At 32.8% G+C, this 14,242-nt stretch overlaps 3 protein-coding genes and 1 long non-coding RNA gene across 9 annotated transcripts in view; 2 read left to right on the forward strand and 2 right to left on the reverse strand.

Moving 5' to 3' along the window:
• The window catches only part of LOC139986509 (uncharacterized), an 85,164-nt gene extending 82,390 nt beyond the window's left edge, over window positions 1–2,774 (forward strand). For all 5 annotated transcript variants that reach the window (XM_072001900.1, XM_072001898.1, XM_072001901.1 and 2 more), the window contains one exon: window positions 1,375–2,774. In XM_072001900.1, coding sequence (XP_071858001.1) covers window positions 1,375–1,610 — 236 coding nt within the window. In that variant the 3' untranslated portion in view covers window positions 1,611–2,774. The remainder of the gene's footprint in view (window positions 1–1,374) is intronic.
• Window positions 2,775–6,369: 3,595 nt separating this feature from the next.
• LOC139986520 (uncharacterized) lies at window positions 6,370–7,317 on the reverse strand. Of its 2 annotated transcripts, XR_011799658.1 has the most exons (3): window positions 6,880–7,317; window positions 6,710–6,822; window positions 6,370–6,609 (listed from the first exon to the last, which is right to left on the reverse strand). It is a non-coding gene; the product is annotated as an uncharacterized lncRNA (long non-coding RNA). The 2 variants fall into 2 exon arrangements; XR_011799657.1 differs by having other exon boundaries at window positions 6,710–7,317.
• A 2,965-nt stretch (window positions 7,318–10,282) lies between these two features.
• On the forward strand, window positions 10,283–10,949 carry LOC139986371 (mitochondrial pyruvate carrier 2). The gene is made up of 3 exons (XM_072001646.1): window positions 10,283–10,495; window positions 10,567–10,708; window positions 10,808–10,949. The coding sequence occupies exons 1-3, from the start codon at window positions 10,396–10,398 to the stop codon at window positions 10,947–10,949; spliced, it is 384 nt and encodes a 127-aa protein (XP_071857747.1). The 5' UTR covers window positions 10,283–10,395.
• A 32-nt stretch (window positions 10,950–10,981) lies between these two features.
• Window positions 10,982–13,932, reverse strand: LOC139986366 (peptidylprolyl isomerase domain and WD repeat-containing protein 1). The gene is made up of 8 exons (XM_072001639.1): window positions 13,769–13,932; window positions 13,316–13,418; window positions 13,033–13,229; window positions 12,745–12,938; window positions 12,333–12,670; window positions 12,067–12,256; window positions 11,405–11,980; window positions 10,982–11,162 (listed from the first exon to the last, which is right to left on the reverse strand). Exons 1-8 carry the CDS (start codon window positions 13,863–13,865, stop codon window positions 11,019–11,021), a joined length of 1,839 nt encoding a protein of 612 aa, XP_071857740.1. The 5' UTR covers window positions 13,866–13,932; the 3' UTR covers window positions 10,982–11,018.
• Window positions 13,933–14,242: the final 310 nt, after the last annotated feature.

Genomic DNA, 14,242 nt, shown 5'->3' on the forward strand with positions numbered 1-14,242 from the left:
CTTTCGCAACGAAAAGAATAATATAATGAATTGTATTTGCTTTTTTATGTATTCAAACTGAAAATAATTTTGTATCAAAGCTACTTATACCAATAGCAGTGAAAATGACTGGTACTTGTCAAAGTGTAAAAGGGTGCTGCAATCTGTTTATCGAACCCCAGTTAACCAGTTTCCTCGTTTTCTACAACTTCCCACACGTATTTCAAATTTTTATTGCGTATCATTCGATATGACGATATCAGATATCAGGAAAATTCCGGATCGGTCGCTAGATCGCTAGATACTAACGCTGGAAATACCACAGCAGTCAAAATGATTGATTCTACAATTTTATAAATGTGCCAACCCTCGTTTAGGGATCATGGTCCCAGATGAATTAATAACGTTGAGGTTGAGGTTGACTGATCGAAGAACGAGTGGATGAATTTGTAATAGAAAAGTATATTGAAATAATTAAAAGTATAAGTATAAGTATAACGTATAAGTTTATGCTGATTCGTATCCTTACTCTCTTAGTGTTACTGGACAATGGAATGATAGGGAACACGTTCATATATTTATAGCAAAAGGACATTACCAAGAAAGTTAAGCTTATAGCTTGGGTCAGAGGCTACAGGGAACATAAATAGAAATCTGTTTATTAGTTCCTTTGTTCCTAGACCTTGCAACCCAAAACATAATGTATACTCGATACAATAATATGCACCGCTCCTTATTTAGAATATTTCTGAGACTCCAGGTCATTGAAATACATAAATAAAGACGTAGAGCTTTTCTTCAACGAATAATACCAAAAATGTACTACATAACATGGAATTGCTTCTGTAAGAAAGTAATGAATTAATAAATATAAAAGTATTCTATTATTAAGTATTTTTTAAAGTCAGTTTGAGTGTTTTTGGTACAAGTAGCTTCGTGTTAACTACCGGTAGTTCTAGTGTTAAACGTTTTAATATATCTGTGCAGATCGTATACTTAAGGTATTTGATTCTGTTGTAACAGCAAATTATTTAATTACAGCAAATTAGGAAATTCGAGAACGAATTTATTATTCGTTGTTTAAACAGCGATCATTTTCGATTGGTAGAATTACACGACGCAAAAATTGATCCGCCGTTTCTTGCTTCGACTGTCGGATCAATCTCAATAACTACGATTATTCAACGCAATAACGAATGCGATGTTTGTCATTTAAATAGCGATAAATAAAATTCCATTGCAACGATTCCGATGCAACGTAAATAGTCGGCTCGAAGAAGATGTTGAAATAATTTATGAAAGCAAGAAAAAAAGTCATCTTCTGTAATCAAACAGTTATTTTCGCATTTACTGTCTCAACTTCAGCCTCTCAATTCGTAATTTCTATGTCAACAGTTGGCCGACGTTTGGCGAACAACTGCGGCTGCAAGTTCATCGAAACCTCGTCGGGGCTTGCCCATCACGTGGACGAGCTGCTGGTCGGCATCCTAGCGCAGATTAAGCTGAATCCACAACGGGACCGCGACCAGGCAACCAGACGAAGAAGAAGCAAACATCGTAGGAGGATCTTGAAACACCTGTTGGGCTTCAAAAGGAAAACGAAAAGCTGCGAGGACCTGTTCGTCCTCTAACGTTTGCCCGGCTCGAAGTAACGATTAAGAATACGTGAAAATTAGGTTTGTCGATCGTCTGATTCTTCTTTTCTGTGTACGTGAGAATCGATATATAGGATGTATAAAAAATGCTGAGATTAGACCTAAGGAACATGTAGTAGTCGTTAAAATAAAGAATAAGAAAAGCATCTTATAAATAGGGCGCGGATATTTATGCGAGCATATTTTTATGAATATAATAAGATAAAAGTGTTATCTAGATAGACAGTTAATTTTATTTACTAAACGTTACGATGTATTTATTTGTGTATCTTTGTTTATTACGTGGGATTTTGCGTACTTTGCCGCTAGCTTTCGATATTTTCAATTCCACGTAAACGCATAAAAATCCGCAATGTACTTGTAAATATAGATACGAAAATCATTATTTTTCCAGACACACCACCTTTTTCAACTACAAATTATCCTTATGAGTTTATATGCGTTTCTTTCGTACATTATTTGTATATTATTAAACAATGTTAATAATATCTAACGTGATGCGACATAAACGTAATAACTCATTTATTATTCGATACTCGGATAACAACGAGAGGAAATCTAATTAAGTTTTTGAATAACGTCAAGGGAATGAAAATATGTAAAAATTTGGCGATTAATTTCTGGCCCCTTAACAGAAGCCTCTCGCACGCCTCTGAAGAAATGAAATTCGAGAATAGAATCCGTCACGCTCTCCATATTTTATTTATCTTTGCATACTAAACGTATTCTGTACATTTTCGCGCTCTTCAATTTTCCATGAATACATAAACCTACCACCTATAATAATAATAATTTTCGTACCAATATTTCTGAATAGCTTCTTTCTTACTGTAACAACGACAACAACAACAATAATAATAACGATAACAATACTAATCGCCTATAACGACTTTATCTCAGTATTTTCTACTCCTATATTCTAATTGTTCTTAATTTTATTCGTCGAAGCAGAAGGCTCTTGCTTCTGACATTGTTTGTACAAAATATTCTAAGTTGATTTTTGTCTAATTTCTTGTACATTAATTTCACTTGCTCTTTCTCGGTTATTAACAATACCTCAGGATGATACTCCGTTTGTAATATGCAATGTACACGCTGAGTACCGTGCACATTTGTACAATATATGCTGTTTGGTTTCTAGTTCGTAGTTATTGCACATCGCAGCATTTTCCTAATCCACTGCTGAAATATATCGCCTCTGCAGCTTAAGATAATTTCATCCCATCCGGTCGGTGGGATGCCGCGCTATGTCTCCTCTTATCGTCGTTTTTATTTTACCGAGTACTATATGTTCCAACTTCTGGATAATTTGACTGCAACTTCTTTCGACATCCTACGTAGCAGAAAGAAGCTGAAATACAACCGAAGATCGAATACGAAATTAACGTAAGCCGTAAGCGTGTAAAACGTTGGAAAAATACCAGGAGTCTGAGAAATATCGTTTATCGAGAAGAGAAAGCAGATTGCGGAGAAGTATTTTTCTTGGAACCACGTGCAACGGTTTTTCAGACCTTTTTTTAATGGAATTCAGTTTGTACCATTCCGATCGGGCTTGAATAAATCGAAATCGATTTGAATGAAATTGAACCAACAGAGAGAACATCCCTGAGGAAACACGGATCTGGGAATGAGATCGATGAAAAAAGTATAATGTATACTTTGTATACTACGCGCGTGATATTTTCAATTTCGTACGCGTTTGATTTCAAAGGGGAGAGAAAGGGAGGATGCGGAGATCCGCGTACGAATTTACCAAAGTATGAATTTATCAGGGATGTTCCCGGCGAGATTCTCTGTAAAGTTTCCACGTGTTACCGATGCCACGGCTTATGCCTCGTGCGAAACGTTAATGTAAAAATACGATTTGAAATGACCGGCTTCGAAATTTTATTTAAAACTTACATTCCTCGTTATTTCTTTCGTTCGTCCAACTTTATATGTAAATTCTTATATGAACAAAAATTGGGAAATTGGTTAATCAGATAATGTAGATTCTTATGTGAACAAAAATTGGGAAATTGGTTAATCAGATAATGTAGATTCTTATATGAACAAAAATTGGGAAATTGGTTAATCAGATAGTGTAAATTCTTGTGTGAACAAAAATGGGAATATTGGTTAATCAGATAATGTAGATTCTTATATGAACAAAAATTGGGAAATTGGTTAATCAGATAGTGTAAATTCTTATGTGAACAAAAATTGGGAAATTGGTTAATCAGATAATGTAGATTCCTATATGAATAAAAATTGGGAAATTGGTTAATCAGATAATGTAAATTTCTATATGAATAAAAATTGAGAAATTGGTTAATCAGATAATGTAGATTCTTACGTGAACAAAAATTGGGAAATTGGTTAATCAGATAATGTAAATTCTTATGTGAACAAAAATTGGGAAATTGGTTAATCAGATAATGTAAATTCCTATATGAATAAAAATTGAGAAATTGGTTAATCAGATAATGTAAATTCTTATGTGAACAAAAATTGGGAAATTGGTTAAACAGATAATGTAGATTCCTATATGAACAAAAATTGGGAAATTGGTTAATCAGATAGTGCAAATTCTTATATGAACAAAAATTGAGAAATTGGTTAATCAGATAATGTAAATTCTTATATGAACAAAAATTGAGAAATTGGTTAATCAGATAATGTAAGAATTTACATAAAGTTAGACGAATTTAATTAAATTTTGGAACCGGTCGAAAAATCAATGTCGAGGATTAGAAGATAAAAGCTTTGAAGGAGAGAACGACCATTTGACGTACCATATCAACGGTGTACTTCATCCTTCGTGCGAATTAGTTCGTTTCGCGACATTACGGGAGAAGAACGTGATAAGTAGACTACTGCGGATTTTTATGCAAATTCGCATCTTCATGGATGCTACTAACAAAAAAAAAAAAAAAAAAAAAAAAAAATATGGGAACCAGACAGAAATATGCTGTATCCGTTGATCGTATTTGCGAAGAATATCGTACATTCGTATTTTCTGTATACTTGCGTATTGTCCGCGCGCTATTCTTTTCTGCGCGCTTTGCATTTCTTACGATCGCAGGAAAATTCACAGTCAACAATAGGTTACGTTTTCCTTTTCTATTAAAATTCCCCTGTCGATTTGTTTTTGCAGCTAAAGAAAATAAACGAAGCTACGTATTCCAAAGCAGAGCACAGATCCATCGATCGCTGGAATCCCAGAGAAAATCGGTTTCTTTCGTTTGTATCGAAATGTTAAAATATCAACATATTAAACTGTATCAAGATGTTCGTTTGCAATCGTAAAATGTCATTAGACTTTAAAAAAAAAAGTCGATCAAAGTGTTTGCAATCTTGTCGTATCTTCCCTGTAATCTTCAATTGTTTACAAAATTTTCTGTCTCATGGTTCTTATGTAACGTTCATTGTATAAACTACATAGAAGTGAAATTCCCTTCTTCCAGTTGAAAACAATTTGATGGAAGAAGAAATGGGAAACAAAAATCGTAGAGAAAAGGCTAGCGCTTACAATAATTAATAATAATTGAATAAGCTTGTTCAAAAACAAATTGCAAATCCTAACAATCTTTGCAAAGCCTAATTATTTATTCGTTGAAATAGTCCTTACAATTACTTCGTTACATTTATCAATATTACCCAAACATAATTATACCAATTTATTTACATACATTTTCAATTTATTCCTAAACGTAAGAAAATCGAGTGTTGTAAATTCTTCGACGTTCTAGCGCTTCTTCTTTCCGTATATTTGTCCGCTACGCTAAATAAGATCTCTCTAACGATCCTTGAAATTATAAAGCGACGATAGCTAGGCGGACCTATTACCAATGCACTACGTATAAGCGTAAAAATCGAAACGAATAAGATTTACGAGACCGACAGCAACGACTGATAAATTGTTGTTCTTGCGAATTGCTACTCTACATAACGACAACATGCTTCGAATAATTGTAAGAAGAAACGAAAGAAAAACAGAGGGAACGAAATGTGTTATAAAATGTATTTTAGACGAGGCGAGAAAACGTATATGCGTGAATTTATCAGTAATCGATGGACGATTATCCGTGTCCAACGTTACATCGGCTGTTCTCGTCGTAATTGCGTTTTTTCTTTTTTTTTCACTAACTTTTAAGCTTCCGCTGTGAAATAAATAGGATGTTCGAGCGTTGTTATCACTGTGGTATTCAATTTCCAGGATTCGTTATAAGCTAAGCTTCGATTTCAACGATTGGAAGATTTCCTAACCTTTAAATCGATTCGAGACAAGCGTGATTGTATTTTAAGCTTCGACTCATGGGACCCGATATGGACATACGAATAAAGTTGTTGCGTACGATAATCTTGTCGCACATTTAAAATAAGGTTTAAAGTAAGCTTTCTTTTCTCGTGTTTAAATATTTGACGCTTGTTCGTATCTTCTTTTCATTCCAAAATTGCCTGAAAATCTCTGTCGATGTTTGTAGTATTTTATTTTAATCTATAACCTCTTTACATTGTTTACAGGCTGTTTCAATGTTGTTTTTAACGTTGTAAAACGTGTAACTTGGGCAGGAATCAAATTTTAAAAATTAAACAGAAAGCGATTCGATGTGATAGAATTTGAAATTACGTTAATAAGCGAGTAATAGATGAATACATCGATCAACGTATTAATACGGATTAAAATACAGATGATTTTTAAACATTTCAAACAATCTATACCCATTAAGCGTTTCGTGCATTATTTTATTTGTTGTGTTCATATCACGTTGTGCGAAGATTCTCAATGTACATCGAAGTTTAAAATAAATATTATATATCATACAAATTCGGAACGATTCTTCTACAAATTTTTACACTTTTTTTTAACTTCGATCATTGCTCGAAATCGATAGACAATCCGTGTCCAGATATCAAATAAATTTTCCAAAACTGTTCCCACTGACACCTGCTAAATTAAAATCCCCCACTTATCATCGTGTACGCGATCGAACTAAAAAAGCGAAGATTTAACGAAATATATTTAAAAACAAAAGCAAATATCGATCAATCTTCGATCAATATCAATGTTACCTACCGAACAATTGTATTACCTACGTATACGTTCCACAGCTTACTCGTGTTCAATTCAATTTTCAATTCGATACTCTGTCGTTTTTCTTCGTATGGTAACACGTGAGATCTCGTCATCGTCAACAGTACGAAACTACAAAATATGAAGCAATATACGAAATACAATCTTATAAATAATTGGTTAACGTACTTGATTGTTATTAAACTACGAAGAAATTAAGTTATCGCGTAGTGTGTTCTATTCGCAGCTCGTTAACATCGCCAACGCTTTTGTAACATTTCCTCGGAGCTCGTACGAGGCATAAAATGCTACTATAAAATACCATTTTTGTTCCCGCGAAACTTTATCGGCACAGCTAGGGATAAATTATGTCGGTCTACGTTATAATTACATTTTAAAATATTGTCCGCCATTTAAGGACGCAGCACTGGCGTCTACGACAGCAAATCGAATCTATCGCATTACTAAATTTCTTTTCTCGATAGCGGCAAATACGTCGGAAATCCTTCGCGATAACTCCTAACGCCATCTTAATTCGTCTTTAACGACCATCCCTCTTCGCGGTTACAGCGACGAATGAAAGTCCATTGACGCGATATCCGATGATCTGTAGAGCAAAAGAATCGATCCTCCTTCACCTCTATCTATTGTCGAGGTTAATGATCGTTTAAACATTGCCAGCATTGATTGACCGAATCAACGACCTCTACAAGTAGATATCAGAAACAGATAGCGGTAATGCTTTATTAATTACGCTGTGCTGACGAAACACCAGCCCTATTATCTCCTAGTATTTTCTTTCTGATAACTTTTTAATAAAACGTTCTACATATTTCTTTGCTTATCCATTTTGCTTGTAGAATATGCTGGTAAAGTTTCGCGGGAAGAAACCCTTCGGGACACGCCGTACTAATTATATACACAAATTTAAGCATACGCTGTTTTAAGTGAAAACGAGAATTAAAGAGTTGAAGAATCTAATTGTAATGTAAAACCGGAAGTGCGGCGAAACCCAAAAGGCTGGGTCTATGTAAATGAAAAATAATAAACTATATGCTGTCCAAAGGGATGGTCGTGCGTTTGAAATTTTAATCTTCAAAGGCAAACAGACGGCACCAGTGTCAGATTCTGTGTATTTTTGCACCTGAAAATCTTTCGTAAACCCGTAGAAGCACGCGTGGAATTTTTTGATGAATTTGAAGATACAAAATTGCACAAAACGCGCACTAGGAAACGTATACAATATCCAAGGTATAACTGGTAACGCAACTTTCAAAATCTAAGTCCTATGTTTTTAATTATGTCCATTCTCAATTACGAGTAAAATTTCATTGGATATACCGGATTCGATACGGATTTGTGAGCGTACATCGAACTCGATCACTGGCAAGGAGATGGCAGGAACTGCGAAATCTCGAACGAGTTGGCTGTGTTCGATGCTTTAGGTTTACGTGAAACAGCCACGAAAGGATTCCCGAGAAATTGACGTGTCTTTTCTATAGCCTACTTTACCGATTCTGTTAACACCGATATCGGGTTTCCATTTAACGTTAAACGTTTGCCACTTTCTATTTTGAGAAATTGAAACTTTTTGTTATTTCCGCCCGTTACAGCGCTGCTGCGTCTCCTTACGATTTTGCGAAAATCGGAAAGAAATACATTTTAAAACATCGATATCCTTCCTTAAGTTTAACGTTAAATGCTGCTCGTTTTTTATTTCGGTACAGACAACTCGTTCCAGATTTCTTACTACTTTTTACCATCTGCCGGTAAGATCAGCCGATTACAGAAAACGGCGCTCTAGATAAAGCACTTTATAACAACTCACTTGGATAGCACGGCAGTGGAGAAGGTGAAACGCAAGGTTTCGATGGGAGTGGAGCACACATTGGTGGTGGGAAACAAGTAGGACTGGGAACTATAGGTATCCGGCAACAAGGAGGTGATGGCGAACAAGAGGGTGGTAACGGCGCGCAACAAGAAGCTGATATTGGACAAGGTCGTGGTTGTGGACAACAGGGGGTTGGTGGACAACGAGGAGGCGGACAGCAGGGTCTCTGAGGAGGAATAACTGGACACAACTCCTCGATTCTCGGTGGTAATACAACGGAACACGTGGGTGGAGGTGGTACACTAGGACACTTGCTGCAAGAGACATTTATGAAAAGTTTGAGAAAAATGTAATCTCTGTTCTTCGGGTAGTTTTCTTTTTACAAAAATTCAATCTTCTACGTTTTCTACATTCTTTCCTATGTTGTGTTCGTGTAAACTTTTTTGTTATTTAGTTTATTCTTCTATTTAGGTTAGGTTTTACAAACTTGCTCGTACTTTCTAAATTCTTGTTGCATTATTTTAAGATACTTGCTTTAAGAGGCGTTCTTTAAAAGATAGAGGAAAACGTAATCTCGATTCTTTAGATATTCTTTTTACAGAAATTCAAATTTCTAAATCTTCTGTATTCTCCTTGTGTCGTTTGTGCAGCTTGTTTGTTATTTAGTTTATTCTCCTATCGTTAGATTTTAGAAACTCGTTCGTGTGAAACTACTGTGAGTTATTATGATGTACGTGAAATAAATTAGATCTTGAGTATGAATAATGAATGTAGAATAATTAAAAGAGGAAGAAATAAAAATATTCCATCAAGATTCCTGCATGAAATCGAACCACATTCGTATAGAACATATTGCTGTATACATAAATAAAAATAATTCAGAAAAATAATGATTTATATACGTTTAAACTAAGCAATTTCACATAGTTCTGCTTTTAGTAGTAGAAATATTATTTCCTTTATCACTGCATAAAATTTAAGTCTTTTATCCAGAAGATAATAACGAGGGTAAACGTACCAACACTCGATAGCGCAAAGCAAATATTTCATTTCCTCCAAATCGTTCCATGTTCCCTGATTTACACTGATATCGCGACAACTCATTTTGAATTTAATATTACAGAAGTTCGGCTGTGTCTTAATATTGACGACATTCGTGAAAATCTTCTTAAAATTTAATGAATTATATTTTTATGCCATGTGGGTTATATCGTCTTAAACATAATACAAAATGAACAATTTTCGAATCGTAATCAAAAAGTTACCAACAAATATCATTTGTTTTAAATTTCTATGAAAAATACTTGACAAAATAAATATTTGTGAAATTATCTGTATTTCAATATTTTGCGATCTATATTGAAATATTTTGCAGAAGAATAACATATAATAATATAATAGGATAATATATGAAAAGCAAAAATCTGAAATGAAATTTTATACTCAAAATATAATTTTTACATAGAAAAAATGTCAATTTTCTGTTCCTTATTACGATAAATTATTCTAATAATTTTTATTACACAAGTTTATAAACAAAATGTTCTTTTACTTTTTTATACGTACGTCTTTTTTAATTTAAGATCATCTAATACACAATGGTATCACAATTGTAGCCATAAACGCATCTATAAAATAAGTAATATCTTAATTGTTATCCTAATTAATTAACTATAATTACAAATATTTATATTATCTAAACGTGTTCATATTTTCAATTTCTCGAAATAAGCTTTATTTATTAACATCACTAGATATAATCAAACTTCAGTATCAAACCTTCTATTATCCCACATATCATTTTTTTCCTGTCAAACTTTATGACAAAAAAAGATTTTACGATCGAATAAACAAAAATTAATTACCATCATACGATGCCTCCACCGAAGAAGAAAAGTGCTTACCAACGGTTAATGATACGAATATCTTGCCTCCTTCCGGCAAAACTTCGTCCTGTTTTTTTACATCCTGCAGGTTGGGAAAATTTTTCACGAAGACAGTCCATAAAAGCTTTTAATTTGTTGTTAATATTTTTATTAATATAGGACCGACTACTGTATTCTTTTGGGCACCTACATTTAAATGGGGTTTGGTGTTAGCAGGATTGGGTGACATGAAGCGACCACCAAACACGATTTCTCTTACGCAAACTGCGAGTCTGATGATTACTGGTGCCATATGGTCCAGGTATTATTTAAACGACGCTGTTTTCCTTGTAAAAATGTATACAACAAACATATCGTTTTAAGCGAAAGAAGTAAGATTTACAAATTATTTATCCATCAGGTATTCACTGATCATCACACCAAAGAACTATAATTTATTCAGTGTAAACGCATTTACGTGTTTAACGGGAATGTATAATTTTATACGAGCTCTGCTTTACAAAATAGAGCAAGAGAAGACTGAAGAAAAGGATTCAGAATAGTGTTCCGAAAAGGATGTGTATATAGCATATCATAAATTCAATATCATTATTTTATTAAAATTAGAGACATTATTTCACAGTAACACTAACTATTCGAATATCATCATAAGGTTTATCAGTTTTCGGATTTGTTTTTACTTGACTAATATTTTGTACAACTTCCATTCCTTTTACCACTCTACCGAATACGCTGTGTTTATTATCCAACCAAGGCTGAAACAAATATAACATTAATATTAATTAATATGTTAACGCGTTACCATTAATATGTGTATTAAAATGTGAATGATTTCAATTTAATTTTTAATCAATTTCTAATCGATTACAAGATAGTAGTAGATTTTTCACATGCGCTGCACTGATAAATTGTATAAATTATCTACTATTCGTCCTACTTTCACATATTCTTACATAAAAAAAAAAAAAAAGAATTACGCAAACTCATCCCAACTTACAGTTGGCGTTAAAGTAATGAAAAATTGGCTGCCATTTGTGTTCGGTCCAGCATTAGCCATACTTAAAGTATACGGTCTGTCATGTTTTAAATGTGGCCTAAATTCGTCTTCAAACTCTCCTCCCCATATACTTTCTCCGCCAGTACCAGTTCCAGTAGGATCACCAGTTTGAATCATAAATCCCTTAATTACTCTATGGAATATATGTCCATTGTAATAACCATTTTTCGAATGAACACAGAAATTTTCCACTGTTCTCGGAACATCTTTCCCAAAAAGATTCAAGTGAATATCTCCAAGAGCTGTATGGATAATTGCTGTATCATAAATCTTTTGTACGTTGGTAGCTTCTGTAGAGGAAATAATATCTTCTTTCGATGGTCTTTCATTGAAGACATCCCTATCACATTCTTGACTTTTGGTATCCTCTGGTTCTCTCCTTGTAAACATATAAAATCTATTTTTTTTATAAGCTGTACAAAAGAGTGTTGGATCAGGACGATTCATTTCCAATGTTGGATTTTCTGCAGCCTCCATTTCTACAGTCATAGCTGCTGTAGTCTTCCTGGCTTTCCCCTATACATTTTTAAAATATTAGTTGTTATTAGCCAAAGTTTGTAAAGATACAAGCATCTTTCGAAACGTGTAAATTCTATACATACCTGGAATAAAGCTAATTGCATAGGACGAATATTTTCAGGTTTCCCCATAATCCTAATACATCGATTTGTGTACAAATTTACAACTTTTACACCTAACATTGTGCTATATAAAATTATATAACCTGACTCATCAAATACAATATTTCCTAAGTTCGTTTCTGTCTTATCTAGTTCTCTTTCAACCGCCATTCTAAAGACGTTATCAATAACTTGATTAGAAAATAGATTCATTTTTATGCTAAAATTTTATTAAAGAATAACATTACCTTCGTCCAAATTCCATATTTGGTAACTGCTGTGTCATTTGTTGCAATTCAGAAAACCTTTGTAACGTTTCATCAAATATTCTATACAGTTTCCCAGTACGAAAGTTAAAAACCCTAACTTTTCTATCTCCACTGAGAGAAGCAAACTTTTTACCATCTGGTGATACTGCTAACCCACATGGATAAGTTTTATTTTTTGCAAACTCAAACAAATCTGTATCCAACTTGGTTTTAAACGTAACACACTTGGGATGCCTGTACTCCATTTTAGGTCCTGTCCAATATTCCACAATACCGGCTTTGTCTGCAGAGATGCATGTTTCAAATGCAGAATTGTACTACAAATGATAACAGTTTACATAAAAATTACTTAAATAAGATCATAGAATATGACTATGCTAATTCCCCTTACTTTCATTGCAACCACAGGTTCAATATGTAATTTCTTAAAAATATGTAATGGTGTATTGGTCCCTTGTCCATCATAAATATAAATTTTATTTGATTCTTGAGCTGAAACTGCTACAGCAGATATTGCATCACCAGGAGAATATATCCATTCGCAGCAAAGTGGAACAAAATGCAGCTTTATCATATTAATCATGTCTGAAATAAAACGTTAATAATATCAGATAATTAAGTCATATTAGTTTGATGCAACACAATAAATTATTGAACATATCTAATAAGATCTACTTACCAAAATTTATAACATCAAATATCTTTATTGTTTTATCTAAGCTTACAGTACATGCGTGAATACCATTACAGCTAGCAGCCATAGACTGTATAGCCATCATATGTGCGCGAAAATGCTTTACAAATTCTACTAACTCCTCTTGTTTTTTCCAAAATTTAACATGTCCATCGGAACTACCTGTTATTACAAAATTTGATCTGTACAAATACAAAACACAAATTTATATTATAAACATTATATTATTATTTAAGAGATAATATTATATATAATAATAAATACTAACTTTGTTACCACAATGTGGGTGATTACATCTCTGTGCATATAAGATTTTTCGTAACATTCACAACATGGTAAATTGTCTATGTATACTTGTTCATATCCAAGAACTGTAAAATTAACATTGAATTTAGTTAAATAAAAAACATTAAAAATTATATATATACAAAATATTGTATTTTCCAAAATTATAAATTACATTTATTGATAATGAAAAACATGTAATTAACATTACAAACTTATCAAAGGTAAAAAATTTCAATACTAAAATCAATTAATTATTTATATAGTTGTGTCATATTTATCTTATAAAAATAAATTTTCACTTCTCAGTTATATTTAAGAATCATATTGAAATTTTATACGATATAAAAAATAAAACATATAAATAAGAAAGAACACATTCATTTTCTATAAAATGTCAAAAACAATAAACATAGAATAGGTTATACATGTATACCTTTCTGTTTCTTTCGAGATACAGCTTCTGAAGGTAATGGTCCAACCCAATCTTCCTCATTATCGCTTCCATTATGTTCTCTTTTATTATTAGACATTATTATAAAAAAGCGAAACGAAAAACTTATATAAACTTATATAAACAATAAACTACGCTTTACATCGACGCTTAATACTACGCTGCACATTGGCGTTTAATGCTACGTTTCACATTGACGTTTAATAGTACGCTTTTGACACTACGTGTCTCTAGTGTCGTACGATATCATTTCTATTGAAACATTTATTATTATTGATATAATATATTTTTTATGACACAAATTTCTCTTATATTAAAAAAGAAATGTAAGGTTTATAAATAATTTACTATAACCAAATTATGTAATTTTATTTCTATATACTTTAAAAAAAGGTACAATTTTTTATGTATATAATATTATATCATAAATAAGCATATGACATTATGATTTTTGTT

This window comes from Bombus fervidus, chromosome 4 (genome assembly GCF_041682495.2).
Source record: "Bombus fervidus isolate BK054 chromosome 4, iyBomFerv1, whole genome shotgun sequence".
Taxonomy (NCBI): Eukaryota; Metazoa; Arthropoda; class Insecta; order Hymenoptera; family Apidae; genus Bombus; species Bombus fervidus.